A 25,650-nucleotide genomic window follows, 5' to 3' on the forward strand; every position below is an offset into this window, starting at 1 on the left:
GCGTCTCCTCCTCCATCTCTACCATCCACCATCGACAATTGGTACTCGAGGGCCGTTAAGCGGGTCCGACGGTGGGCGTCACGGAGAGAAAGTACGAGGTACCCCATCCCATCAGGGTGCGCAGCTCATCCTGACAAACGATGATGCAATTGCGTGTTGGAACCCCTCACTTGTTTAAAAAGAGGCCACCTCGAAGCTCTCCCCAGCAATTCTTCCTTCTGCTGGTGATTCTTACGATAACTTATACTCTCCCTCTTCTTCTCTTCTGAATCAATCCTCATACAAATCCAGCAAAAATGTCTTTCGGAAGCAAGGCCAAGCTCAACACCGGCGCCGAGATCCCGTACGTCTAAATAATTACCCCTCCATCCATTCCCCTGCCGATCGCGATACCCCGCTCTCGCGCTCGCGTTCTGCCTCTTTTCTCTCCCTCCCAATCTACAAAACGAAAGAAAACACGCAAAGTGAATTGACTCTTTGGCCATTATAGCACTCTGGGATACGGCACTTGGCAGTCCGCCCCCGGCGAAGTCTCCGTCGGTGTCTACGAGGCCCTCAAGGCCGGCTACCGCCACCTCGATCTCGCCAAGATCTACCAGAACCAGCCCGAGGTCGCCCAGGGTATCAAGAAGGCCCTCGCCGAGATCCCCGGCCTCAAGCGTGAGGACATCTGGATCACCTCCAAGCTGTGGAACAACAACCACAAGCCCGAGAACGTCGAGGCCGCTCTCGACGAGACTCTCAAGGAGCTTGAGCTCGACTACCTTGACGTATGTCTTCCTCCAATACCCCTCCTTGCGTACTAGGTTGGGTGGGCATCGACGGGCGAGCAATACCCGGCTAACCCCTCACTCACAGCTCTACCTCATCCACTGGCCCGTTGCCTTCAAGAAGGATGGCGACAAGCTCTTCCCCCTCGCCGCCGAGGGTGAGGTTGACCTCGACCAGAGCGTCTCCCTGGTCGACACCTGGAAGGCCCTGATCGACCTCCCCAAGTCCAAGGTCAAGAACATCGGTGTTTCCAACTTCACCGTTGAGGACCTTCAGACCGTCATCGATGCCACCGGTGTCACCCCCGCCGTCAACCAGATCGAGCGCCACCCCCTCCTCCAGCAGAACGACACCCTGATCAAGTACGCCAAGGAAAAGAACATTCACATCACCGCCTACTCTGTATGTTCACCCCAAACACTACCCGCTTCCTTTTCTCAATGACGCAATGACTAACAAGCACAGGCCTTTGGCAACAACGGCTTCGGTCTTCCCCTCCTGATCGAGAATGACGTCGTCAAGAAGATCGCCACCAAGCTCAACGCTACCCCCGCCCAGGTCGTCCTCGCCTGGTCCCAGAACGGCGGCCACTCCGTCATCCCCAAGTCCGTCACCCCCAGCCGCATCCAGTCCAACTTCCAGGAGGTCAAGATCTCGGACGAGGACGTTGCCGCCATCAACGAGATCGGCAAGGAGCCCCGCCGCTACAACATTCCCTTCACCTACAAGCCCCGCTGGAACATCAACATCTGGGACGAGAAGGAGGAGAAGGAGGCCTCCAACAAGGTCGTTCGCAAGCTTTAAGTTTGTGTGCTGTCGATAAAGGAAAGAAAAGACTACCGCGTTCCTAGTTTATGATACCATGCGGGCCTTATAGAAAAAGCCGTAGACGGCCATAGATGGACGACTCTACGAATAATGAAAACAAACAAGAAAACTGCCAGTTCCATATCTCGTTGTGACGTTGCCATAAAATCGGTGATGTGTTCAAGCCTACCGAGACGATTAAACACTGATATGTCGAGCTTTGGTGAACGGCGGTTAGGCTCTGAAAATAGCTCAAGGACCTCGAGAGCTTTTGACGGGGCACAAGCCTTGGCACAGCATCCACCTCCGGGACCCGACTTTTCCGGTATGCTGTTCATTGATGGTGATCTCTCTCAAATCAAACCTGAAATTGGTTTAGCTTTCTCGATCCCTTCCAAATCTCGTATCAGTATCTTCAAGGTATTTCAAGATCTCTATTGACCCTGTTGATGAGCTGTCAATATCTCATGTTGGTGACAACAACTGACTTGGCCTCTGAGGAGCACCCGCTGACTAAGCAGACTATCTGTCATGACGACCTGTCGGTACGCGTAACGTCCGGAGCACATCCCCGGCCAATCAAGCTAAAAAGCTCACCTTACACTTTGATAACCAACGACCATTTCACCGCCCCTTCACCATGGCGGCCAAATATGCTGCACAGGACCTCTCGGACGCGGCACTAGGAGGTCCAATTGGCCTTAAAGATGGCTACTTTGTCGACAACTACGGTCGCACCCTCACGCTGCACGGCCTCAACATCTCTGGGGCGAGCAAGCTGCCTACGACGCCCAATGGCCTGTCTCATCTCACCGACGGCTTCTTCGAGCACCGCGCAGTGACATTCATCGGCCGGCCATTCCCCCTTGAAGATGCGCCGTTGCACTTCAGACGATTGCAGGCTTGGGGCTTGCCGCTAATCCGTCTGCTGGTAACGTGGGAGTCGATTGGTCACTCTGGGCCGGACCCGGAGACGGATGTGGATTTGGAGTATATCGACTACCTACGCCAACTCATCGAAATCATGCCGAAGTACGGCGTCAAGTGCTTCATTTGCGCCCACCAGGATGTGTGGAGTCGGTTCAGCGGCGGCAGCGGTGCACCCGGTTGGGCGTTTGAAGTTGCTGGGCTCGATGTCGAGGCATTCACTGAGACCGGTGCCGCATATGTGCATGGGCAGGATGAATTGAGGAGAGCTACTGCGCCTGTGAATGAGAAGGAACCGAGCGGACCGTTTGTGTGGCCGTCTGGGTACCAGAAAATTGCGGCGTCGACGATGGCGACGTTGTTTTGGGCGGGCGATGCTCTGGCGCCGAACCTGCAATGCAAGCGGTCGAAAGATGGCAGGGATGAGACTATTTCGGCTCAGGAGTTTCTCCAGAGTGCCTTTATCGAAGCCTTTGGGCGGCTCGCGGATGAAGTGGCTGGCCTTGAGGCATGCGTTGGCTTTGAGCCCTTGAATGAGCCGCATCGAGGTCTTGTCAATCTTCATGGATTCGACGGTTGGAACTACGATACCGACTTACATATCGGATATTACCCTTCTCTGACACAAGCACTCGCACTTGCCAGTGGCTACGCTCATGAAGTCAATTACTACGTTAAGTCCTGGCCGTTCCCTACCCGCATTTCGCACAAAACCGTCGTCGACCCGAAGGGAAGATCTGCCTGGTTGGCTGCTAAGCCAACTGCATCGAAACCACAAAACTATGGTCTCGGCGAGTGTGTATGGCGCGCTCATGGCGTTTGGGAATGGGATGAGGCGAAAAAGGGCCCAAAGGTCTTGCAGCAAGACTACTTCGAGGTGGACCATCGGCCAGGCCGTGAAGGCAAGCCGCTAGAATGGTACCGCGACTTTTACGGTCCCTTCCTCAAGCGCTTCTCGGAACGCGTCTCACGGAAATCTTCCCGCCAATTCTGCTTCTTTGAGCCGATACCGAACGAGTTTGTGCCTCCTTGGGTTAGCCAGGACGGCAAGGTGGACGAAGCCGGACAAAAGCAAACGTATGCAACCAAGACAATCATCGACACCCCGAGGCCAGAGAACCTCGTTTTTGCCCCTCATTTCTACGACCTCAACGTACTATTCAGCAAGCATCACTCCTGGATGAGCGTTAACGTACAAGGCCTCTCCAGGGGCATGTTCATCTTGAAGGCACTCTACTTCGGCGCCAGGGCCCTCCGCCAAAACTACCGCACGCAGCTCGCAAACATCCTCAAGTACGGGCAAAAGTCGCTGGGGACCCACGTGCCCGCCCTCATCGGCGAGGTTGGCATACCTTACGACATCAACAGCGGCGAAGCCTTCAAGACGGGCAACTACGATAAGCTGCGAGAGCTGATGCACGCGCTCGTCTCCGCCATGGAGGACAACAACCTTGCGTTCACGCTGTGGAATTATAACCCTGATAATCGGGTGGAGTACGGTGATGGGTGGAACAAGGAGGATTTCTCTGTCGTTAACGGCGACACTGAAGCGAAGCCCGGCCACATTTTGCCAGATTATGCGAACGAGGCGCATGAAGATGATGAGCTGTACCGCGGTGGGAGGGTGTTGGACGTGATTATTCGTCCTTACGCCGTCAAGATTGCAGGCCGCCACGTTCGCTCGGATTGGGACCCGCGGACCCTCCACTACGAGTTCGAGTGGACTTCAGAGGCCGAGAGTGACGCCAAGAACAGCAAAAGTCAACCCGAAAAGTCCCGGACGACGGAGATATTTGTGCCAGAGTACCACTACGCACAACGCAACATCGACATCAAGGTCAGCGATGGAGAGTGGTCGTACGATCCTGATCTGGCGACACTGTACGTTAAGCATGATGGAAGCAAGAGCACGCATCGCTTGACAATCGATATTACGAATATTCCGAGGCATCTGATGGAGACTGTTGAGAAAAGGCGGCGGGCGTTACCGCCTAGTTTCCCACTGAGTCTCATCTCGCCGAGCACGGAGCTTGCGATTGAAGAGTTGATGATGCCAATGTTGTTGCCTGGGCTTCTTGTCATTTTGCTGGCTGTTGTGACGATGTTTGTATAGTGGTGAAGGGTTCATTCGCAGCAGAAAGGTAGTTGCGGTAGACATTTAAGTTGATGGAGTCAGATATTGGGTGCTTAGATGAGCTTTGTAAGAGACATAAGGTCAGACGCTTGAGTATGGCTCATGCCTCTTTGACTTTGAGAATGGAAATACGCTGCCCAACGTCGAAAGCTGTTAAGTGAATCGTGTGAGAACTCATGGGTTGCCATTTTCACCCGTATGGTCATGAAGTGCCTAGCATCATCAATTCCCCGCCTCAATTCTGGTCTGAAATTGACGTCTCAGACGCGAGTTCAAGATATAGGAAGATAGAGTGGATGATGAACATTAGATATCAGAACCAAGAGGCATCAGAAGTTCATATGCATGGGGCCACTTTTATCCGTCTTTGGGTCAAGTCTATTGGTCTAGCTTTTGCCCCTCCCCCTCTTTTGGCCATGCTTCTGTCAACCTCTGTTGAGCTCATAACCAGATTCCATGTAATCGACAGGCAACCTACCCCGGCCGACTCAGACGTTGATAATAGCAACGGCTTTTTATTACATCTCATACCTTCGTAAGCTCACCCATGAGATCGCTGTCTGTCTACGAGAAAGTAGTATGCTGATCAGGCTATTAGAAAACATCTCGACCTATCTACCCAGCACCATCCGTAGTACTAGAGGATATCCTCTTGTGTGACTGAAAACACTCGTCTCCTATCTTGTCCCCAACAGCTGTCGAGAAACGATCCAACACCACCACAACGATGATGGGCTACGACGATGACGACGGCATGGGAAGCCGCCTCTTCGAACACCGCGCAAGCGACACCCACAGAATGGTCCCCAGATCAGACCTCGTCATCTACAACCCCTCAACCCAGCTCCTCGGCATGCAAATGTACTCCTGGGCCACCAAACGTCCCGTCCCCGAACGCGGCAGCATGGTCGTCTACATTGACGGCGCCTGCCGCAACAACGGGCTCCCCGATGCACAAGCCTCGTGGGGCGTCTACTTTGGTCCCGGGTCGCGATACAACGCGTGCGGGTTGTTGGCGAGGGACCTCCCGCAGACGAGCTCAAGGGCTGAGATTGAGGCGCTGGTGCAGGCTGTGAGGATTATCTGCGAGATTACGGGGAGGGATTATTCCTTGAATCGGATTACGATTGCGACGGACTCGGAGTATCTTGCGAGTGCGATGGCGCTTTGGATTGGGGAGTGGATTGAGAATGAGGGGTTGAATGCGAGGGGGAAGAGGGTTGCGCATTTTGAGGTGTTGAGGGAGTTGCATGAGCAGTTGGATGAGATGACGTATGGAGATGATGGTGGGAGGGACATCTTATTTTGGGCTATCCCAAGAGAGGAAAACACCGAGGCTGATGCGTTGGCTAATCAGGCGTTTTAAACAGGTCGTAGGACGTTTTGATGTTGATAGAAGCAGTAATCCTTTACGACTTCTGTAAAGATGTTCTTAGTCTTGTATTGGGCTTCTGAAACTTTGGGGGACGGGAGCTACCATGATTAATTGGATGAGTCCGTATACTCGCTGAAATAGTGTTAGTTCACACGGTACAGGTGATGATCTGAGAAGGCTAGTTGGCGAGACATCACATCGTTTCCATTCTAACTACTATCTTGTCTGGCTGCTTGTAAAATTGTGAATAACCTTCGAGCCGTTGTACAGGACTAGGGTAAGAGGTGACCACTAATGAACAACAGCAATCCGGAGGAGTCCAGCTCTGCTTACGTCACGTGATTGGAAGCTATAAGTTGATCTGGGGGATCCTCTTTCACAATCTACGTAGCAGCAAAAAGCAAGGTGCATTCAGCTACCTAATTACACTTGCGAGCAATCCAGCTCAGAGTTCAACATTGATCGACAACCCTGGTAGCTATGGTGACTCAGCCTCACCACCGTCGCTGGTCTCATCTATGTGACCGTTGTCTGACTATTTTCACTGAAGCTAGAGAAGTCTCTTCATACGGTCTGTACTCTCCGAATAATGATGGCTACCGGCTCCCGCACACAAAGGAGAGCCTGGAACAAGGAAAGGGCGGTGGCTGTCGCATCTGCAGTCTCATATGGTTCCGGCGCTTGAACTTTGGGGGAAAGCACGACATCCCATGGCCAGACTGGAATGACTTGGATCCGGACGATAGTCTCGAGCTTCGATACGGCTTCGCCAGCGGTACGCAAGGTTACGAAATTCACATGGGTCTGTGGAGATTAGACGAAGAGAATGCCAACAGGATGCAAACCATATTTTTCTCGGTCGAAGAAACAACAGGTTCGTGACACTTCCGAGTAATTACATTGCTATGATACCAGAAGCTCATGCAGAATGACAGCGGAAATTGCAGCTTCGATTCCAAGGGAAGAGTCGATTCTGGCTCTGAACACCAATACTGGCTCAGAGCAAGCATTCGGCTTAGCTCAGAAGTTTCTCACGGATTGCCTGACATCACACGATTGCTCAATGCAAGACGAAGACGGATGGGCCCCCACTCGCCTGATTGACTTGGGAGAGTCCCCTTCCGACGTAGCCAAGCTGGTACATTCGCAATCTCTGCAACGCCCTGTTCAATGGATGACGCTGAGTCACTGCTGGGGCTTAAAGCAGCCGTGTACCCTCCTTGAAACCAACATCAAGCAGTTTATGATAGGCATACCGCACACAGAGCTTTCCAAAACCTTTTCCGACGCCTTTATCATCGCCAGGAGACTTGGGGTTCGATATCTATGGATAGATTCCATCTGCATCATTCAACAGAGCGAGGATGACTGGAGACGAGAGGCTCCTACTATGGGCAAGGTATACAGCCTGTCGCTTTGCACCATATCCGCAAGCCATGCGACGGACGGATCAGGCGGCTGTTTTTCGGACAGAGACCCTTGGACTGTCTTGCCCTGCGTCATACCATCGCCATTCTCGACGGATTCTGTGGCTCCGCCATTTCTTCTTCACGGGGAAAACCTAGATGCCAGATGGAAGTCAGACATTCCAGAGGCGCCGCTGCATAAGCGAGCTTGGGTCTTTCAGGAGCGACTGCTCTCTCCTCGAACACTCTACTTTGGTCGGCAGCAGATCCTTTGGGGATGCGGCCAGCGCGAGCTTTGTGAATCGTTTCCTGAAGGGGTCCCGTCGCAGCCGGCCACAATCTCGTGGCAATTTATCGGCGACCGGAGACGTTTTCGAGACATGCTGCTCGAGAGCGCGGGGACCAAGCCCTTTGAGGCTGCGTGGTCGGAAACAGTGAAGATGTATTCAAAGACGAAGCTTACGTTCCCTAGCGACAGGCAAGTGGCTTTTTCGGGCTTGCCCGGTCAGTTGCAGGATAAGCGCGATACCCAGCAAGCTTATGGTGTATGGATAGACGAGAGTTTGCCATGGGCTCTGCTTTGGAGTGCTCAGGAGAAGGTTCGCGCGCGGCCGACTGATTACTTGGCGCCATCGTGGTCGTGGATGACACTGAACACGCAGGTAACATTCGGGAACTGGTATCCACATGGAACGGGGCTGGTAATGGCTGTTGGTCTCATAACTTCTGGCCTTGGTGGCATGAATAGGATCGGAAAGGCGGAAAATGACGGGTTGATTCTAGAGGGTGTCCTCAAGGTGGCGTTCTATAGAAATGAGACTAACGACGATGGCGACGCGAAGCACATGATCTCGCAGCTGAAGGGCAGAGATGAAGAGCCCATTCAACTCCAGGGATTCACTAGTACAAGAGATCGGAAAGCGCTATTCTCGATGCTCCAACCGACGATCTCAGACTCTGAATCAGATTGGACGCAAATTTACGGTTGGGACTCGCCTGGAGAGACACCGACAGGAGATATTGTCGTTTGTCTTCCGTTGCTCAACCATACAGACCGCGTTTTGAGGTTTGAGGGACTATTTCTTGAGCCTGTGCCGCAACCGCCGAAGAACGACACTGTTCCGTATACAAGCGGAGTGGAGGCTGATGAGCAACTGCCAAAGTTCCGGCGTATTGGAAGCTATCACCTGATGCACCGCGCTGATTGGGTGGCAACAACCGAAAAGTTGCGTTTCATGCTGGTTTAACCAATTGGAAGTGGCATTATCAAAAGTTTCACAGGATCAAAATTACAAATGACTTCGCCGCCCTGGTGATGAACTGGGAGCTACATCTCATGGTGCTCAAACTGGGAAACTTCAGGTACTCATGCTAGCTCTGAACTCGGGTACTCTCGCTAAGCCTGTCGTCGAGTAGGCTGGTTGGCGTTCAACTGATTGTTGACCATTAACCACTCCACCACCAGCCAGTTTGACCCGATCCTTCGACCTAGACGGGGGCCTGCTGGCTGGTGACAGAAATGGAGCTGAGGGGACCTATATGGGCTTCATTCGGTGTGTGTTCGTATGACTAGGTTGGCGGTTGTGTATTCGGGCAGGTAGGTTGGCAAGAATACGCAAAGAAAACCCATGCAGGCATTCCCCAACCTTCTGAACTTGCCCACCTGCCTGATACACATGGACTTGTAGTCTTGAACGATAAAAGCAGAATGTCTTTACTCAAAGACGCCTTGGAGCATGAAATACAGTGGAAACCTCGTTGATCTTTGAATGGAATGCGGCATTGAATGTTCTTAATGATATTGACTCCCATCCCGTATGCTGTGACTGTCTATTTCCTACTGATACTCTCTGAACTCCGAATATATGCAGCATCGATAATCGTCCTTTCATCCTTATGCCGGCGCGGTTCCACTAGGCATGGCACTTCCACTGGGGGAACCGCCTCCGCCACCTTGCTCGCTCTCTGGACCACTCAAAGAAGGGCTGTTCTCCGTGTCGATGCCGATGGTGATGTAGCCGACCATGCCTTGGGTGATGTCGCTACCATCAAGAGGGACGATGTCGATGACGGGGTTGTAGCCATTTGCGAGGCCTGAAGAGTAAACAGAGTCCACGTCGTTCGTCGTACGGTTGATCTCGGTGTGGCTGACGTAGGGCTCCAAGGCCATGATCTCCTGTGAGATGGACTCGTTGAAGTAGAGTTGGCCAATAGAGTTGGTGTTGCCAGTCTTGACAGTGCCGTTGCTGTGGAGAACCCAATCGGTAAAGACTAGTTGAATCTGTCAGCTTCGAAGTATTGCTTTCATAAAAAAAAACACCAGGCGTACCTTGAGCGTGGATGTGGATAGATCTTTGGATGTAGAAACCAGGGAAGATGGTCTTCATCTCAAGGATACCTTCATCATTTGAGGGCCACATGCCACGAAGCCATGTGGTGTCATCAGTGTGAAGATCCGTGGTGCCAATCTCAAAGTCGGTGACATTGAGAGACTCGAGGAGCTCCCGGAAGTCCGTGTTGGGATCACGGCCAGTGAAACTGGAGTAGCTGCCCGTGGAGTTGCAGTGCCAGAACGCAACAAGGGCGTTGGGAAGAGGCTCGCACGTGGCCATGTCAAGAACACCGACGTCGAGGATAAGAGGAACGCCGACTTGGTCCTCGGTCATGTCCTGCCTCAAGGTCTCTGACCGGGGCCAGTAGTACGGACCAGCGGTGACATCGGGAGCGAGGACGCAGGTGTCGTTCTGGAGGGTGTCGTAGTAGGGGCCCTCGGTGACGATGGTGTAAGAGCTGTTGCCGGATCGCTTGTTCAGGCTAGCCTCCTCCTGACGCTTCTCGAATCGCTTCTGCTTGAACTTTGCGGCTCCGGAAGCACAGCGCTTAGAGAGATCGGCGTGGCGTTTGACGACTCCAGGGGCTACTTCCTTGTGGGCAAGGGCCAAGGAGGCGAACGCGCCAATTGCAACGGTTGAGAGTTTCATGATGTGTGGAGAGAAGGTTGCTAAGGTACTGAGAGATAGTTTGGATGAACGAGACGCTGAGAAACATCCGAACTCTATTTATCTTATACACGTCTCAATCTTGGCCACCTTTCGAAAAACTGATTACCTTTGATGGAAATGCCATGTCGACACCTTTCGTCGAAGACTTGGTTCCCCTGAACGCGTCACCGAGGATGAACAACTTGTCGGCATTTCGACATCAACTGGGTACTCGCCCATGGAGCGGGCAGTGTAATGACGAATCACAGTCATTTCATTACAAGCTCGCACAAGCTTGTAGCATATCGTCAATCTAAAATAGGTATGTACGGTGCCACAGCGTTCGCAGAGGCTGACGACTGTTCCAACTTTTCTCCACTGAAAAATCGGAATGTGGGTGAATGGGGGCCGCGGACCGTCGAGTGTAGATCAACTACGATTTACGAATGCGAGTATTCTCTGTTCGTCCTTGGAAGCGGTAATCATCATTGGGGTCAATTTGGAGTTCGGTTTATTTGTAGATCATAGCGGAGGAGAATACAGGGCCCCGGCTCCGAATAATCCGGTATGTGGGAGCCGAGCCGCCATCACATCTTGCACATAAATCGGAAGGTATCCGGCGAAATTCTGCCTAGAATAATCGTGGTATTGCAATATTCCTTTTCCTCTCCCAAAGTCATGCTGGGGATCTGGCATAGAGTTCGACTGTACGACCGGATGAGGTGAGCTATGGCGCTGACGGAGGGTGTTAGTCAACCTACAGGTCACTCTTTGCAGCCAGTTGGCAGCTGCTTTTGTAGTCGGACTGCCGAGAGCTAGTAGCGGAAAGCCTAGTTAAGAACATCATTGACCGAGAGCTTGTTTGAGTCAAGTTGTGGTCGTAGTTACTCATAAGTTCAAGAGATTGATGCCTGGTACTGCCGGCTGCGATATGTTCTGGATTCTATCCGGTATGCTGGCCTTCCGATGGCTGATGGCCGTGGCCCATGAGGACAGCAGGCTCAGTTGCTCAGATGCGTCAAGTTTGCACTCTTCTGACATTATTAGTCAACTTCAGTTGACAGATGACAGTTAATGTCAGGACTGACAAATGCAGGCGACATTGGGAAGACAATGTCAAAGCAAGCTGTCACCCGCTATCTGGAAAATCTTTTGCCGAGATGCACGGTGCCAATCACTCATGCCGGGCTTGTTAGAGCCTCAAGGAAGCATGAAACACATGTATCCTCCCATTGGCGAACCGGAATCCTTTTCACCTTTGGTGTCAGATGCTACTCTACTCGCCATAACAACATAAAAGTTGTGCAGGACCACGGAGTCTGCCAAGTTGCCGTCATCGCAAGTCATGCCTGGCGCGAACCAAGACTTCGTCCTATATGTATGGTGCGCGTAGCCATAACGGACAAACGGTGCCCTCGCGCTCCGCGTTGTTGAACTTTAGTAACCCATCACTGCCCGTGTCGCGTCAAAACACCAGGCTAACCCCCGCATCGTCGGCCTTGGGTTAAGAAAGAATTTGCGCGGTGTAAGTGGGGACAGTCTTGTTGAGCGGGGAGTCGTGACAAAGAAACAAGACCTCGCACGAACAGAACTAGAAACTGGAAAATATTCGAGGAGGATGGTCGTCGCTTTTGAGGACGGTTCCCCGAGGGGCATCAAAAACTATCCCAGATTTTAGAGATCCACCCGTCCCGCTGTCGGGCACTTGTCTGCTTCCGAAGCTTGCTACAATGATCTGCATGACTCGGAACTTAAGAGACGCGGTCCCCAGTTGTAAGCGCCGCTGATTCGTCTGAGACGGCTACGGACAGGGTTGGCGGCGGGTCGCGCAGAGTTGCAACGACGGGAGTGTTGGCCGGCGGGCAGCGATTTAGCACCGTGATATGCTAGAAACAACGTCAACGTGGAGATGGTTTGGAGTAATTCTTGACTTATAATACCAAATTTCTCGTGTAATGGTGAAATCGACGATGATTAGTTGTTCACCGCCGAGTTGCCCCCTCTGAGACCGGGGAGAGTATATAAGTTGATGGTAGACGCACTTACACCTTTCACCATCTCCAGGCTTGGTCTATCAGTTTTTGCTTCATACCTTCTCCCACCTTAAACTGCCAAAATGGAGGCCATAACACCCCCCAAACATCTCTTCAGCTCATGGGCCGACGATTCATCACTCATACGTAAAATGGATTTATGGACATCACTATGTCTCGGCATTATCCTCATCAGCGTCTTCACGATGATACCCCACATTCGCAAGCCTTCTCGCAAACTCCCCTCCGTCAACCCAGGGCGACTGTTCGATTTCTTCAACCAAAAACGGAAGAAGGGTTTCTTGATGAATGCTCGTCGTATCATGGAAGACGCCCGAACTCAATTCCCCGGCCAGCCTTACAGACTCATGACGGACGTTGGTGAAACAGTTGTCATTCCGCCGGATCTAGTTCACGATATTCGCAATGAGCCAGGGTTGAGCTTTTCAAAGGCTTTCGCAGACAACTTCCACCCTCAACTGAATGGATTCGAAGGGTTCGCGGTTGGCAACAGACCGGACGGACTTTTTCAGCTTGTCATCAAAAAGCGCATCACCAAATTACTCAGTAGGTTTTCGCTCTCCATCACGAAGTTGCCCTCTTCTTACCCCACACCCCACATTGAGACCCCACGTTACAGCAACACACCATCACAATACTTACACGATGATGCAGATCAAATCACGGAGCCTCTTGCGTCGGAAACCAGATTTGCTGTCGATCACATCTTCGGCAAGCCCACCGGTAGGTTTCTTGTCACGCCAACTGCAGAGTAACCGTTTGCCATCTGTTCACATTGCTAACACGCTTATGACTGCTCTATGTAGATTGGCAAGAGTACAACACCAAAGACACCATTCTCGACCTCATCTGCCGCCTTTCCTCCCGCGTTTTTCTCGGCGATGAAGTATGCCGCGACGAAGCATGGCTCGCTATAACAAAGTCCTACACCGTGAATGCATTCCTCGGCGCCGAGATCCTGCGTCCCTACCCATACTGGCTGCGTTACGCCGCCAACTTGATCCTCCCTGAGTGCAAAACTCTTAGGCGGCAGGTATCTGATTCTCGAGACATCATTGAGCCGGTGCTTCAAAAACGTAGAGATGCGCGACAGCAGGCTATCGAGAGGGGCGAGCCGGCACCGAAGTTTAATGATGGCATTGATTGGTTCGAAGAGGAGAGTCAGGGGCGGGAGTATGATGTTGTTGGGGCGCAGCTGGGTCTGTCGGTCGTTGCAATTCATACCACCACGGATCTACTCGTGGAGACGATGCTACGCATTGCAGAGAACCCGGAGTTATTTGATGCCCTTAGGAAGGAAATTGTTGAAGTTCTGACCGCTGAAGGCTGGAAGAAGACGGCTCTTTTCAATATGAAACTCATGGACAGCGTCTTGAAAGAGTCACAACGACTGAAGCCAGTCACATCTGGTAAGTCTCTCCTTTTATTTCCTGTGACAACAAGAAAATATCCTCCAAGCACCCGTCGCTCACCATACCAACCAGCAATCATGGCCCGCATGGCAACCCGCCAAGTGACCCTCCCCAACGGCCTCAAACTCCAAAAAGGAGAACGCTGCGTCGGCGACCTAGGCAAGATGCACGATCCCTCCATCTACCCGAACCCCGAAGCCTTCAACGGCTATCGCTTCCTCGAGATGCGTGGCGACCCGAAGCTTGATAGCCAAGCCCACCTCGTCAGCACATCACCCTCGCACCTCGGTTTCGGCCATGGCCAGCACGCGTGCCCGGGTCGCTTCTTCGCCGGCAACGAGCTCAAGATTGCGCTGGCGCATTTGCTGATGAAGTTTGACTGGAAGTTGACGCCTGGGTATGAGCATCAGTGGCAGGAGTGGGGGTTTGCGTGGAACTCGGATAGTACGGCGAAGCTATTGTTTAGGAGAAGGGAGGCGCCGGAGATTGATATTGATGCGATATGAAGATTGAGTGAGGTGTGATGATACGTGGCATTTGCACAGAGGAGAAGGTAGTGAGTACTTAAGCGAGTAATGGTTTCCAATATCCTCCTGTGACTTTGCCAAGAGTGAGGTACTATGGCCTCAAGCAGGGAAGAAAAAAAAGAGGGAAGTAAAACAAAAACACGAAACATGAAGGGCGCTTGTGGGATTCGAACCCATAAGCTACAGCTCGGCAGCTCTGCACTTCAGGATCAGGGGTATAAACATCTTACGCTTCTGGACAGGAGTCCCTTTTACTGCTGTTGAGAACAGATGAGATGAATTAGGTTATGGACTATCCTCCAGGTCCCACCTTGTCTTGTGATACCTCAGGGTTCGAGTTGACGAATACGCATATAGTATTTGGCGGTGGAGATTGCACACATGAGATCACACAATCATTTCATCAATGAACCTGGGAAACCTGAGCAAGACGCATGTCTCAGTAAAGCTTCATTGAGTTTCAAGTCACATTCAAGTATGCCTGCTTGCCAAATGTGACAAATAGAAAAGCCGTTGCCTCCACAGGGACTCCTTAACTCCTTCATCCAAATCATATCGACATATTCGATTCACCCTTCCTGACTTAGCTTATCTGGCAAAGAAGACTTTGTTTCCCCTGATTCAAAGGCTGGGCTTGATTGAACAAGTGATCCTCAACCAGGCACCCAGTCCATGTCGTTCGGCAAAGACCTTGCCTCCTGCCGATAAGAAGCAGTAGATGGCCTCTGGCTGCTTCCTTCATCCGACCCGCCGATACTAGCACTTGATCCTCCTCCTAAAGATCCTGTACTATAGTCAGGCCTCATATCCATCTCCAACATACCGGCCGGTGCCTGCTGTCTTGCAAGACTATTCAGCCACTCCCGCTGCTGCCGCTTTTGCTCCTCAATATGCTCCTTCAACCCTTGCTTCATATCTAGTTCTCGCTGCATATTGATTGCCCTGGCCCTGTTTGTGCTAGTTGTCCCCCATCTCTCGTCTTCATCTGCAGCATCTACGTCCCCAGGTCCCGCCGCCCCCTTCCCCCTGTTCACTTTTCCTGGAGTCGAACCCGGGTAACTTGATAAGCTGGATACTTCCTCCGTAGTCGGCGAATGATCCTGCGGATCTGGGATTCTTCGCCGTCGATACCCACCACCGAATCCAAACCCGGAGGCGGCGCCGCTGGTGTGCCTTTCAGGGGAGTCCGGTATCGGAGGCGCAGGATCACGATATGCGTTTGCCAGCGTCGCTCCGTGTCTCTCCCTGAACCCCAGCGCGGAGTTAGCGGGACTCTGCTGCGCGAGCATAAGTCGGGCCCTAGCCTCGTGCTCGAGGTCCTCCGTGAAGGATGCCGATAAGGCGTACGCGTGGGGGAATATGCCCATCGGCTCGGGGCCCTCTGCGATCTGGATCCCAGGTCTGCCGAATACAGAGGCATGAGTAGGGAGCTGTGGCGGCGGCTGCTGCTTGCCTGGACCGTATCCCGCGAACCCGGAAGAAGATTGCGATAGAGGGAAGGATATGTCTGGGATGTTGGCGAATACGTTTGGGATCTTGGACATCGGGTCCGGGACGGCGTTGACTATGTTGCGTCTGGAGAAGCGGCTGGCTTTGATGGTGTCCCCGAACCTATGCCTGGGCGGAGAGTACTTTGAAAAGGGCGTAGGATGCGCCAGAGGCTGTGGAACAAGCTGCGGTGCCGCAATCCTGGGTCTTTTGAGTCGTTTTGGAGGGTGGTTTGCTCCATTCCAGGGGTTCTTGGGCTTCCTCTTCCTGATAATTTCAGTAAGCGGATCGTTGCTTGCAAGGCCATCCTCGAGGTCTTCCTCGTCAGTAACATGCTCCACCAAGCCAGGCTGATCAAGCTTATCCCTCTTTTCGAACTCGGTAACCACGTCATCCAGGTCCATCTCCCAATCCCTCGCCAAATCAATCTTGACTTGGCCCGCAGCCCTCACCGTCGTCTTCACAAAGCTGAGAAACTTCTCAATGACAACCAAAGTCTCCACAGGAAGCATCTCAAGCTCCTTTTGCACAAGCTTAACCATCCTCGCCGTCGCCGGCCGCCGCGCGATCTTGAGCCGCGGTATGATGGGTTGCAGGAGGTTATAGTTTGAAGGATTGATCTCGGAAAGATTCTCAGCCCAAGGCCTCATCTCCTCGAGCTGCGCCCTCATGTTGGTGAATTTCCCCACAAAGTCATGAAGAACCGCCATGTTGACGGCGGGTAGGAAGCCGGTCCCGCCGTAGTCTGCCACAAGTCTCGTGGCCTGTCTCAGTGCCTCCGCTCCCAGATCGGTTGTAACCGTGAGGCGATAGTTCAGGTCCTTGGGTGCTTCCGTCGTCTGGAACGCTTCGAGCTCTGCGTCATCGAGGTGGTAAATGTCGATAAATATCTGCTGAAAGCACCCGATCTCGAAGATGATCACCTCGTATATCCGCCGTAGTACTTCCGCAGTCCTCTGGCCCGCTCTCGTCCCTAGGTCGGGGATGTTTTGCCAGAAATAATCCTCATCTTGGAGCGGATGAACCGATCCGTGTGGCAAAGGGCATAGCTTGCCATTTAATGACGATCGCGCATGTTGTAAACTCCTGTCGAGCATCAACCCCCATCTTCGAGTCTCGGCTTTCTTCCAGCTCTTCAGCCACGCTCTGCTCTTTATCCTATTATCAACATCCTCGGTACCTTGCCGCAAATTGTACGCAATTTGGGTCTCAATCACGATGACAGCCAACTGAAACATGTGTGTGACCATCGGTCCGTTCCGTGAGTAAACAAAGTGTTTGTGGTCTCTCTCCCACCGGTACCGCACCACATGCGGCCTCAGAAACTCCGTCCCGGCCTGGTACAAGAAACGCTGCAGCGTCGGGCCAGCTTCAAGCATCTCCTCCGAGTCGCTCTTCGGCAGCAGTTCCAGAGCCCGATCGCCCCTCGGCGCCAGCACACCTTTCAGCGCAGCGCTCAGCTGGATGCGCGGCCAGATGATGGGGAGCTTGACCGGGTCCAAGCCGCCGAAGCGCAACGCCGCGGGGCCGTACTTGTTCACCTCGACGTTCCAGAAGGCTTCGGTGAAGAGGCGGACAATGTGGGTGACGCGGGTGGGGCAGAAGTATTGGTCCGGGAGCAGCGGTATGTGGTCGAGAACGAGTCTGTCCGGGCTCTTTTCGAGCTTTTCAACGGGGAGACGACCGCAATCGCCTTTGGGCCGTGGCCACCTCTCCATTGCCATGGCGGCAGGCAGAAAGAAGAGATGGGGCAGTTCGGGGGAAATGATGTTCCAGTGAACGCCACCGAAGAGCTAATAGGTAGTTGGTGATGTGTCAGTGTGGTTTCTAACTGTCTACATAACCATTACTTCTGAGTCATAAGGGGGTAGTGGTAGTTGCAAAGAAGGTAGAGGAAACGAAGACAAATAGAGTCAACTCACCCGGTTCTCGGTACAAAAACCCAGCTCAGCCTGCGACTCATCCTCGAAGAACGGCTCAAGGTGGCCCTCCGAAAATTTGGAAAACATCTTTGACCCAACCTCTGAAACTTTCTTGACCTTGTCCGGGGTGGCTTTCCAGGTCTCTACTTCAAAGCAGGCCGGTGGCAAAAGAACGAGATGTTGCGCATAGTTGACCGCATGCTATCCAAATCCAACGTCAGCCAAATCCATGATAGTTAGTCTCTCAAAGGGTTTCTGACAGAAGCAAAGACTTACGGCAATCTCATGAACAATAGTAGAAGCCAAAAAGAACCCCTGCAACAACCTCTCATCATCACTATACCCAGGTACAACCAACGGCCACAACGCGTCGGCGACAATATACACATCGATATATGAACCCGCAACACACGTCACGCCCGCCGTCCCACTATCCTCCTCCTTAAATCCGCTACATAGCATGAACCGCATCCTCGTCTGCAGAACGTGGAGAACCTCGAAGTGGACGTCAAACATGTCCTTGTGAGTCTCGTCGTCCACGATGGCGTTTTGCCCGCCGCCGTCGTAGTCTTGCAGGGTGAACTTCACGGCCGGGTTCTTCTTGCGCATCTCGGGAGTGCGGTAGTCCTGGGATCCGTCGATGGCTTGGCGGTTGAGGACGTCGTGGAGGCGGCGCCAGTAGGGATCGTTTTTGTCGAGGTGGGTTAGGATGCGGGAGGCTAGGAGGAGGGCTGGTTGCATTTTTTCCCAGAGGTAGTCGTTGGTCTTGATATGTGTTAGCTCTATACTTGTATTTATATGTGCGAACGTGATTTGAAAGGAGATATATCGTTTCTCACTCTTGGGTCCCATTCTCCTTTTACTTGGCCGGATTGGTAGACGAGTCTTGGTTTGTCGGGGTCGCATCCTCGCCATGTGCTTTCAACCCACTTGTCTCTGGTGAGATACCTTCATCCATCCAAACAGGTCAGCTGAGATAACATCGAGAAGATAGGGGCTAGCGTCCCAGAACTTACTTATGAAGATCATTCTTCAAATCACACGCGTTCCCATTCCTCATCGACATCATCCCCCCCTCAATCAACTACACTTCCTCATCAACCTCAACTCATCGTCACAAACACGCTCACGAACGCAATATCAACATACCTCATGCGAAGTCATCCCCCGAAACATCATCATCTGCAAATCCTCATCATCCCTCATCCCCTCCAACGCCCTCAACACAAACCTCTCATTCTCGTTCCCACCACCCCCCCTCATCCCAGAATACACCTCCAACAACCCATCCACCCCCGTCAACCCAGCCGTCCTAGCAAACCCCTCCGCCTGCTTAATCACAACCTCCGCCGTCACACCAGGAACCTCAACCCCATCATACTTGAACCTGCGAAACGCACCCCTCGTAGGCGTCAACCGCGACCTACCATCCAGTCGATCAGGATACACCCCGTACCGCAACGCAAACGCGCTCGGGTTCTGCGCCCTATCCTGCGGCAGCTGCGCCGGACGAATGCTCTTCGTCCAGTCGCGCTTGCGCACCACATACGCCGGGTTCTTCTCGTCCTGTACGCGTGAATCGCCGTCTTTCCAGAGGGGGTCCGTCCAGGCGGGGATGTACTCCACGTAAGCCCATTGGCCTTTATTTGCCGGCTTCACGGGCGGTGCGCCGAGGAATAAGGGTGCGTGGGGGTTCCCGGGCGGCCGGAGGGATGTGATGGTCGCGGCTGTTGTGTCGTGGGTGTGGATTGCCGTGGCGGGGATGGAGATGTTGGAGGTGTCTGTGTGGTCGGAGGTGTCGGTGTTGTCTGAGTCTCCCGAGGAGGCTGGTTGTGGTGATGGGGAGAGGGGGACGGTGATGGGGCTGTCTGGGTGTTCGCGGGTGTTTTTTACCCACCATTCTTCGTCGTAGATTGTTTCTTGGGTGAGGTCCTTGTCTGGGGAGGCGGCCATGGTGATGGCCTCACCTGTGATAGTGTCGTTATTTGGGACGGACGGTGGATGGCTTGACGAGACGTGTGGGTAATCGAGATAAAGAGGGGTTTCCTAGAGGAAACTGGATAATGAAGAGAAAGAAGATATCGAGAGACGAGGGAGTCATGACGGATAGGAGAACAAGAAGACAGTTTGGGGTCTTTGACGTTGTCTCCTCGAAGACCTGGATTTGACCTCGAAACCAAGCGAGACAGGAATAGTAGTCTTCGGCAACTCTCTCTCTCTCTCAACTTGGGACAATGTCGAGCACAATCAGCACAGCTGGCCCTTTGACTTCACATGCAGACGCATCCAACCTTCATCCCTCCAAAGATCCCTCAAAGAAACAATCTGACCTCGGACATTCAGATACGTTTTTTGGAGGCTCAACTATCTCTAGTGAGACTTGAAGCCCCTGAGACTATCGATCGACCAGAGGGATGCTGCATAAAATGGTGACAAAGGAATCTACAATTACTGGTCAATAGATGCAGCATTTCTGGCTGAGCGTCAATGCGCGGGAAGTTGGAAGGGAGACTCACATTTGAGGGAGTTGAGACAAAGGCACGATTGTTATTACACGTGTCCCGGGGTGTTGTCCAAGTATCATCCCCCGGTCACTCGAGTACAATAGCAAAATGACCACAAACACAAGACCATGGCCTGGCCTGGAAATGACCAAAGCGTCAGGTTGATGTTCAACCTCGGAAGTCGGTCAGGTAAAACGGTCCACATAGGTGCTGGACTATGGTCTTGGCTACCGCAGTCGGAAATCGCACCCAAACACTACCTAGGCACAAAGATTCCATCTTGTGGAGAATAGAATCGAACCATCACGTTGCATACATCAATGAGGAAACAGAAGTTGAAGTGTCTATGGCTTGTATTGCCGTCTATTTACTCTTTCTACTCTCTTATTCTTACCCCCTCATTCCCTGTCGCCAGGAACCTCTCTCACACTCGCGCGCGGGATCCTCCAATCCTACAGCGAGATGGTCATTCCTTCATCCGGCGATGTCATTTCAAGGGGAATCTCATGGGTGCTCGTCAAAGAAATCATAAACAGGCCCGTAACCATGCAACCCGCGTTACCGAAAAAAGACTTTTGTAAGGCTCGTGACAAATGGAAAGGAAAGCGATCTCGTGGCGACTGGTTTAGATGTCGTCCTCGTCGGAGAAAACCTCCTCACCACGCTTGCGGCGGGCCATACGGTCTGAAGGAGAGATGTTAGCATTCTGTACGTAGGTAATGCATCATGTGATGGATGGAATAGACTTACCCTTCTTCTTCTTGCGGAGTTCGGAAGAGGACAACTTGACCTTCTTCTTGGTGTTGACAATCTTGTTGCCCATGGCGTCGAACTTCTCCTCCTCCTCACCCTCATCACCCTTAAGACGGGGACCAGAGCCCTGGCCCTGAACCCAGTTGTGACCGGAAGGAGTCATCTTACCGTCAACGACAGCCCAGACCTCCTCAGTGATGTTCTTGGTGAACTCAGCAGAATGGGTAATGATGATGACACCACCCTCGAACTTCTTCAGGGCCTTGGACAGGGCACCGAGAGAGTCACGGTCAAGGTAGTTGGTGGGCTCGTCAAGGACGATCAAGTGGGGGCGTTGCCAAGAGCAGGCAGCAAGGACGACCTTGACACGCTGACCACCGGACAGACCACGCATGCGAGAGTGAGAAACCAGCTCAGCATCGAGACCGAAGTTGGCGCAGTGAGACTCAATCTCCTTACGGACCAGAGGGCGGAACTGACCGGAGGCGAGGGCCTCCTTCATATCGACATCGGCGACCATCTTCTGGTGAGAAGCCAGAAGCTCGTTACGGGGAAGCCAGACGTTGTCAGCGGACATCATGGGAGTCCAGCGCTCGTTCTTCTGGCCGACGTTGTCACCGATGGCGAAAGAGCACTCGTACTCGTAGGAGTTCTTGAACTTTCTGCGGGAGTTGATGCCGATGATGCGGCGCTGGGTACCCTCGATCTTGAAGATCTTGTTCATGGCCTCCTCATCAGCGTCGGTGATGATCTTGTTGGCGCGATCCATGGTCTCGCGATCCTCACCAGTCTGGAAACGCCACTGGATGTACTCGGAGGGGGTGCTGTCCAAGTGGTTATCGATGTGGGCGAAAGCGTGCTGCTTGATGTAGGCGATACGGATGTTCTCGTGCTGGTAGATCTCACCAACGGTGGGGATAAGTTCACCAGTAAGGACGTTGATGAGGGTGGACTTTCCGGCACCGTTGGGGCCAATGACAGCGATACGGGAGCCGAGAGAGCACTGGAAGGAGATGTCGGAGATCTGGGGCTTGGTGGTACCGGGGTACTGGAAGGACATCTTGCTGGCACGCAGAATGGCCTTGGCCTTGGTCTTGACACCCTCGAGGAAACCGGGCTCGGGGAAAGAGAACTCCATCTCGGAGTCGGAGAGCTCGTAGTAGGACTTGGCGGCAGGGTTCTTCTTGACGAACTCCTTGAGGTTACCACGGTAGCGCTTGAGCTTGAAGCGCTCGTAGTGGACGATGTGCTGGCAGACGTTGTCGAGGAAGCCAGAGTCGTGGGAGACGATGATGGAAGTGCAGGGGGAGTTCATGAGGTAGTCCTCGAGCCACTTGACGTTCTTCACGTCCAAATGGTTGGTAGGCTCGTCGAGAAGCAGGATATCGGGAGCCTCGAAGACGGCACGGCAAAGAGCCAACTTCATCTTCCAACCACCAGACAGGGCAGAGATCTCACCCTTGACCATGGCATCGGTGAAACCGAACTCGTTGAGCTTGGCCTCGACATCGGCCTGGGAGGTCTCGACACCAGCATCGGCAAGCTTCTTCATGGTCCACTCAATGGTGGTCATCTCAGTGTCAGCAGAGTCCAGGTCGTGCTCGACGAAGACGGTCTTGACCTCGGACTGCTTGGGGAAACCCTCAACCTGCTCGTTGTTGATGGCACGCATGAGAGTGGACTTTCCGGAACCGTTGGGACCGCAAAGACCGTAGCGCTGGCCACGCTTGAGACGGAGGTGAGTCTGGTTGAGAAGAATCTTGGCACCGTAGGCAAGGGAGAAGGTGCAGTTGCAAAGATCCTCACCCTCCTCATCATCGGGGTCAACCTCCTCCTCCTCGGCGGCACCGGGAGCGGCGCGCTTGCGGAAGTCGTCGACGACCTTCTGGGCATCCTCGTCGCCAACGATGACGGAGATGTAGGGCTTGAGGGCCTCAGTCCAGACGGCGGACTCCATCTCCTTCTCGTCGATGAGCTGACCGGCGATGTTGGAGGCGTACTGGAGGACAACGTCGAGCTTATCGGCCTTGGCCTTAGACTTGGAGGGGATAGACTCCTTGAGCTTGGGGAGGACAACATCCAAGTCGGAGTCGTGGCGGACCTCGGGGATCTTGCCGTCAACGACGTTACCGACACGGGTGATAGTGTCGAGGGCCTGCTTGGTCTTCTCACGGGCCTCGGGGTCGGCCAAGTTGTCGTAGTTCTTCTGGAGACCAGGCATCATCTTGGGCAAGAAGGGAGCGACAATGTTCGGGTCGTCGACAAGCTTGCACATGTTGTCGACAATGACGGCGGACTTACGCTTGATGGCAGTCTCACGCTCGGCGAGACCACGGTCAAGCAGGGGAACCATGAGGGCAAGAGTGGGCTCCTGGACCTCAGTGACGAAGGTGGTGGCACCGAGCAAGTGAACAGTCTCGGGGACGTTCTCGGGCTTGGCGATACACTTGATAAGCTCGGGAATGAAGCGCTCGATATCACGGTTGACAATGAGCTGGCAGATGGCCTCCATGGTCTTGTAGGCACGCTCCTTGACCTCCTTCTTGGTGTCCCACATGGACTCGGAGACGACGGGGATCAAGTCGGGAACGCGGTAGCCGACCTGGGCGGGGGCGGTGCGGATGACGGTCTCGAGGACATCGAGAGCAGCCATCTTCTCCTGCCACTTCTGGGCCTCGAGGAGGGACTTCTTGACAGGGGCGAAGACACCCTTGACGGCGTTGGGGTTGATGGCCTCAGCGATGGCAAGAGCAGCGGCGGTGGCGGCGTTCTTCACGCTGGTGATCTTGTCACCAGCGGCGGCAAGGACATCGGGGAGGAGAGCGACGAGGAGGGGCTCGACGTGAGCGGAGACCTCGGAGTGCTGAGCAATGGCGGTGATGGCGACAGCGGCCTTCTCACGGGCAGCGGCATCCTTCTTGTTGTTGAACAGCTTGCGGATAGACTCGATGGTCCTGCGGGGAAAATCCTTGTCAGCGCTGATGCTCCAGAAAAAAAAAATGTGTGAGCCGAAAATAACTCGCCGCTGAGTGGCCAGCGTGGCTGGTCGCTCAGCGTCGCAGCGGGTCGGTGCAAAAGCCGCCCGGAGAGGCGAGGGGAACAAGAAAAAAATAATCCCGTTTTTTTTTTTTTGGAGAAATTCCCAAGGCCGTGGACACGGTCGCTTGAGGCAAAATCTCGCTCCCCCTCAAGGCAACGTTGCGGTGTAGCTGGCAGTGAATATGACAGTAGTGACAACTTACTTGGTGGGAACATCCTGATCCTCAATGCGGCCGTTCATGAAGGAAGCCAGGGAGCTGGAGGGCTCCTTGATGTCGGCAGCCTCCTTGGAGACGGTGAGCTTCTGGAAAAGCTCGTCCAAAACCTTGACGGACTGGGCGTTCTCGGAAGACATTATGACGGTTGGTATTATGTCGATCGGGAGGGTGTTTGTTGAGATATTCGTGTGGGGAGAAAACTCGCGATTCTTGAACGTCTAAAGCGTCTAGATGCGAAGTCTATAACTCTATCGTGACCGGAGAAAGGACGATTGAGAGGTGTGGAAAGGCCCGCGAGAAGAGACAAACGACTGGAGGATCGTAGTTCTTCTGCTCTAGTATGGCGATTCGTGGGTTGTGATAGTCTCTGAACTTCTTGCGAAGGCGGGGTCGATCTAGGCGAATATCGCACTTGATAAACCGTCGCAGACAGGACGTGTGAAGAAAATCAAATGATTGAGTGGAGATGCGTCTGGAGGAAGACGGATAACCAGGAGGAGAGAAGAAAGGGAACGGGAGGTTGGAGAGAGGAAGAGGTTCAAGAGGAGGAAGAGGAGGGAAAAAAAGATTGTGAAAAAGGGTGAGGGCGGCGGGCTGGGAGTTTTTAATGTCTAGCGCCAAAATTCAGGCCAGGCTTGTGTTATCGCTCTCTTCTTTTGCCCCCCCTCCCCTGGGTACTTACTATGTAAGGTAAGGCCCCTCCCCCTCCAGTGCCTCCCCCTCCATTTGGTGCCTGGTCAAAAATGTTCAGCGCCTTACGCAGTGTGTAGTTCTCCCCCCTTGTCCCGCCGCCCGCCCACCAAAAACTTTTTTTTATTTTTTTTTCTCGCTCCTTCCGTCAGCTACCGTACCTTACGGTACCAACAGAAGTGGCAGAGAGTGTGTGCTGTGTGGCTCTGTGTGCTTCGGCGTGTCACTTCTGGCCCGGCGACGGCGACGCTAGCGGCAAGGGTAGCCCCACCACAGAAAAAAAAAATCAGAAACTGCGGAAACCACCCCTCCTTCCTGCCTTTCTCCCTCCCCTCCATCCCTCCTTCCCTCCAAGACTCGTCCAAGTGTCTCCTTCGTGCCTGCCTCTTGCCTGCAATGAGGTACGATTACTTGGTGCTTGCCTCGCTGCCACCTGCCCTGTGCTTGTGTTGGGTACCTTGGTTGGGTGTCACTGTGTTCCACCCCCCTGGCGACTCATGTCTTATCGGAGGGGTTAACTCGCTTATCTGACCCCGCGCTAACCTCGAAAGGGCTATAGAGAAGGGCGGTGAGAGGGAAAATGCCCGTTCATGCACCAATGCATTTTCAGCCATTTGTGAGGCCCACGGACACTTTGCCATT

General features: G+C 53.3%; 8 protein-coding genes across 8 annotated transcripts; 5 read left to right on the forward strand and 3 right to left on the reverse strand.

Moving 5' to 3' along the window:
* Positions 1-296: 296 nt before the first annotated feature.
* On the forward strand, positions 297-1,575 carry CLUP02_15606 (aldo/keto reductase; the record flags this gene model as incomplete). Its single annotated transcript, XM_049294530.1, has 4 exons — positions 297-343; positions 491-770; positions 859-1,173; positions 1,237-1,575. The coding sequence occupies 4 exons, from the start codon at positions 297-299 to the stop codon at positions 1,573-1,575; spliced, it is 981 nt and encodes a 326-aa protein (XP_049151676.1).
* A 643-nt stretch (positions 1,576-2,218) lies between these two features.
* On the forward strand, positions 2,219-4,618 carry CLUP02_15607 (glycoside hydrolase family 5 protein; the record flags this gene model as incomplete). Its single annotated transcript, XM_049294531.1, has 1 exon — positions 2,219-4,618. One exon carries the CDS (start codon positions 2,219-2,221, stop codon positions 4,616-4,618), a length of 2,400 nt encoding a protein of 799 aa, XP_049151677.1.
* Positions 4,619-5,366: 748 nt separating this feature from the next.
* CLUP02_15608 (uncharacterized protein) lies at positions 5,367-8,667 on the forward strand (the record flags this gene model as incomplete). The annotated part of the gene is made up of 3 exons (XM_049294532.1): positions 5,367-5,925; positions 6,565-6,888; positions 6,950-8,667. The coding sequence occupies 3 exons, from the start codon at positions 5,367-5,369 to the stop codon at positions 8,665-8,667; spliced, it is 2,601 nt and encodes an 866-aa protein (XP_049151678.1).
* Positions 8,668-9,314: 647 nt separating this feature from the next.
* On the reverse strand, positions 9,315-10,401 carry CLUP02_15609 (protocatechuate 3; the record flags this gene model as incomplete). The annotated part of the gene is made up of 2 exons (XM_049294533.1): positions 9,315-9,691; positions 9,750-10,401. The coding sequence occupies 2 exons, from the start codon at positions 10,399-10,401 to the stop codon at positions 9,315-9,317; spliced, it is 1,029 nt and encodes a 342-aa protein (XP_049151679.1).
* Positions 10,402-12,517: 2,116 nt separating this feature from the next.
* Positions 12,518-14,373, forward strand: CLUP02_15610 (ent-kaurene oxidase; the record flags this gene model as incomplete). The annotated part of the gene is made up of 3 exons (XM_049294534.1): positions 12,518-13,178; positions 13,262-13,864; positions 13,940-14,373. The coding sequence occupies 3 exons, from the start codon at positions 12,518-12,520 to the stop codon at positions 14,371-14,373; spliced, it is 1,698 nt and encodes a 565-aa protein (XP_049151680.1).
* Positions 14,374-15,047: 674 nt separating this feature from the next.
* CLUP02_15611 (uncharacterized protein) lies at positions 15,048-19,757 on the reverse strand (the record flags this gene model as incomplete). Its single annotated transcript, XM_049294535.1, has 6 exons — positions 15,048-17,675; positions 17,805-18,005; positions 18,081-18,569; positions 18,644-18,752; positions 18,821-18,888; positions 18,954-19,757. The coding sequence occupies 6 exons, from the start codon at positions 19,755-19,757 to the stop codon at positions 15,048-15,050; spliced, it is 4,299 nt and encodes a 1,432-aa protein (XP_049151681.1).
* An 897-nt stretch (positions 19,758-20,654) lies between these two features.
* CLUP02_15612 (uncharacterized protein) lies at positions 20,655-20,840 on the forward strand (the record flags this gene model as incomplete). The annotated part of the gene is made up of 1 exon (XM_049294536.1): positions 20,655-20,840. The coding sequence occupies one exon, from the start codon at positions 20,655-20,657 to the stop codon at positions 20,838-20,840; it is 186 nt and encodes a 61-aa protein (XP_049151682.1).
* Positions 20,841-20,933: 93 nt separating this feature from the next.
* CLUP02_15613 (ABC transporter) lies at positions 20,934-24,455 on the reverse strand (the record flags this gene model as incomplete). Its single annotated transcript, XM_049294537.1, has 3 exons — positions 20,934-20,992; positions 21,059-24,015; positions 24,304-24,455. The coding sequence occupies 3 exons, from the start codon at positions 24,453-24,455 to the stop codon at positions 20,934-20,936; spliced, it is 3,168 nt and encodes a 1,055-aa protein (XP_049151683.1).
* Positions 24,456-25,650: the final 1,195 nt, after the last annotated feature.

Source organism: Colletotrichum lupini, chromosome 8, assembly GCF_023278565.1.
Source record: "Colletotrichum lupini chromosome 8, complete sequence".
Taxonomy (NCBI): Eukaryota; Fungi; Ascomycota; class Sordariomycetes; order Glomerellales; family Glomerellaceae; genus Colletotrichum; species Colletotrichum lupini.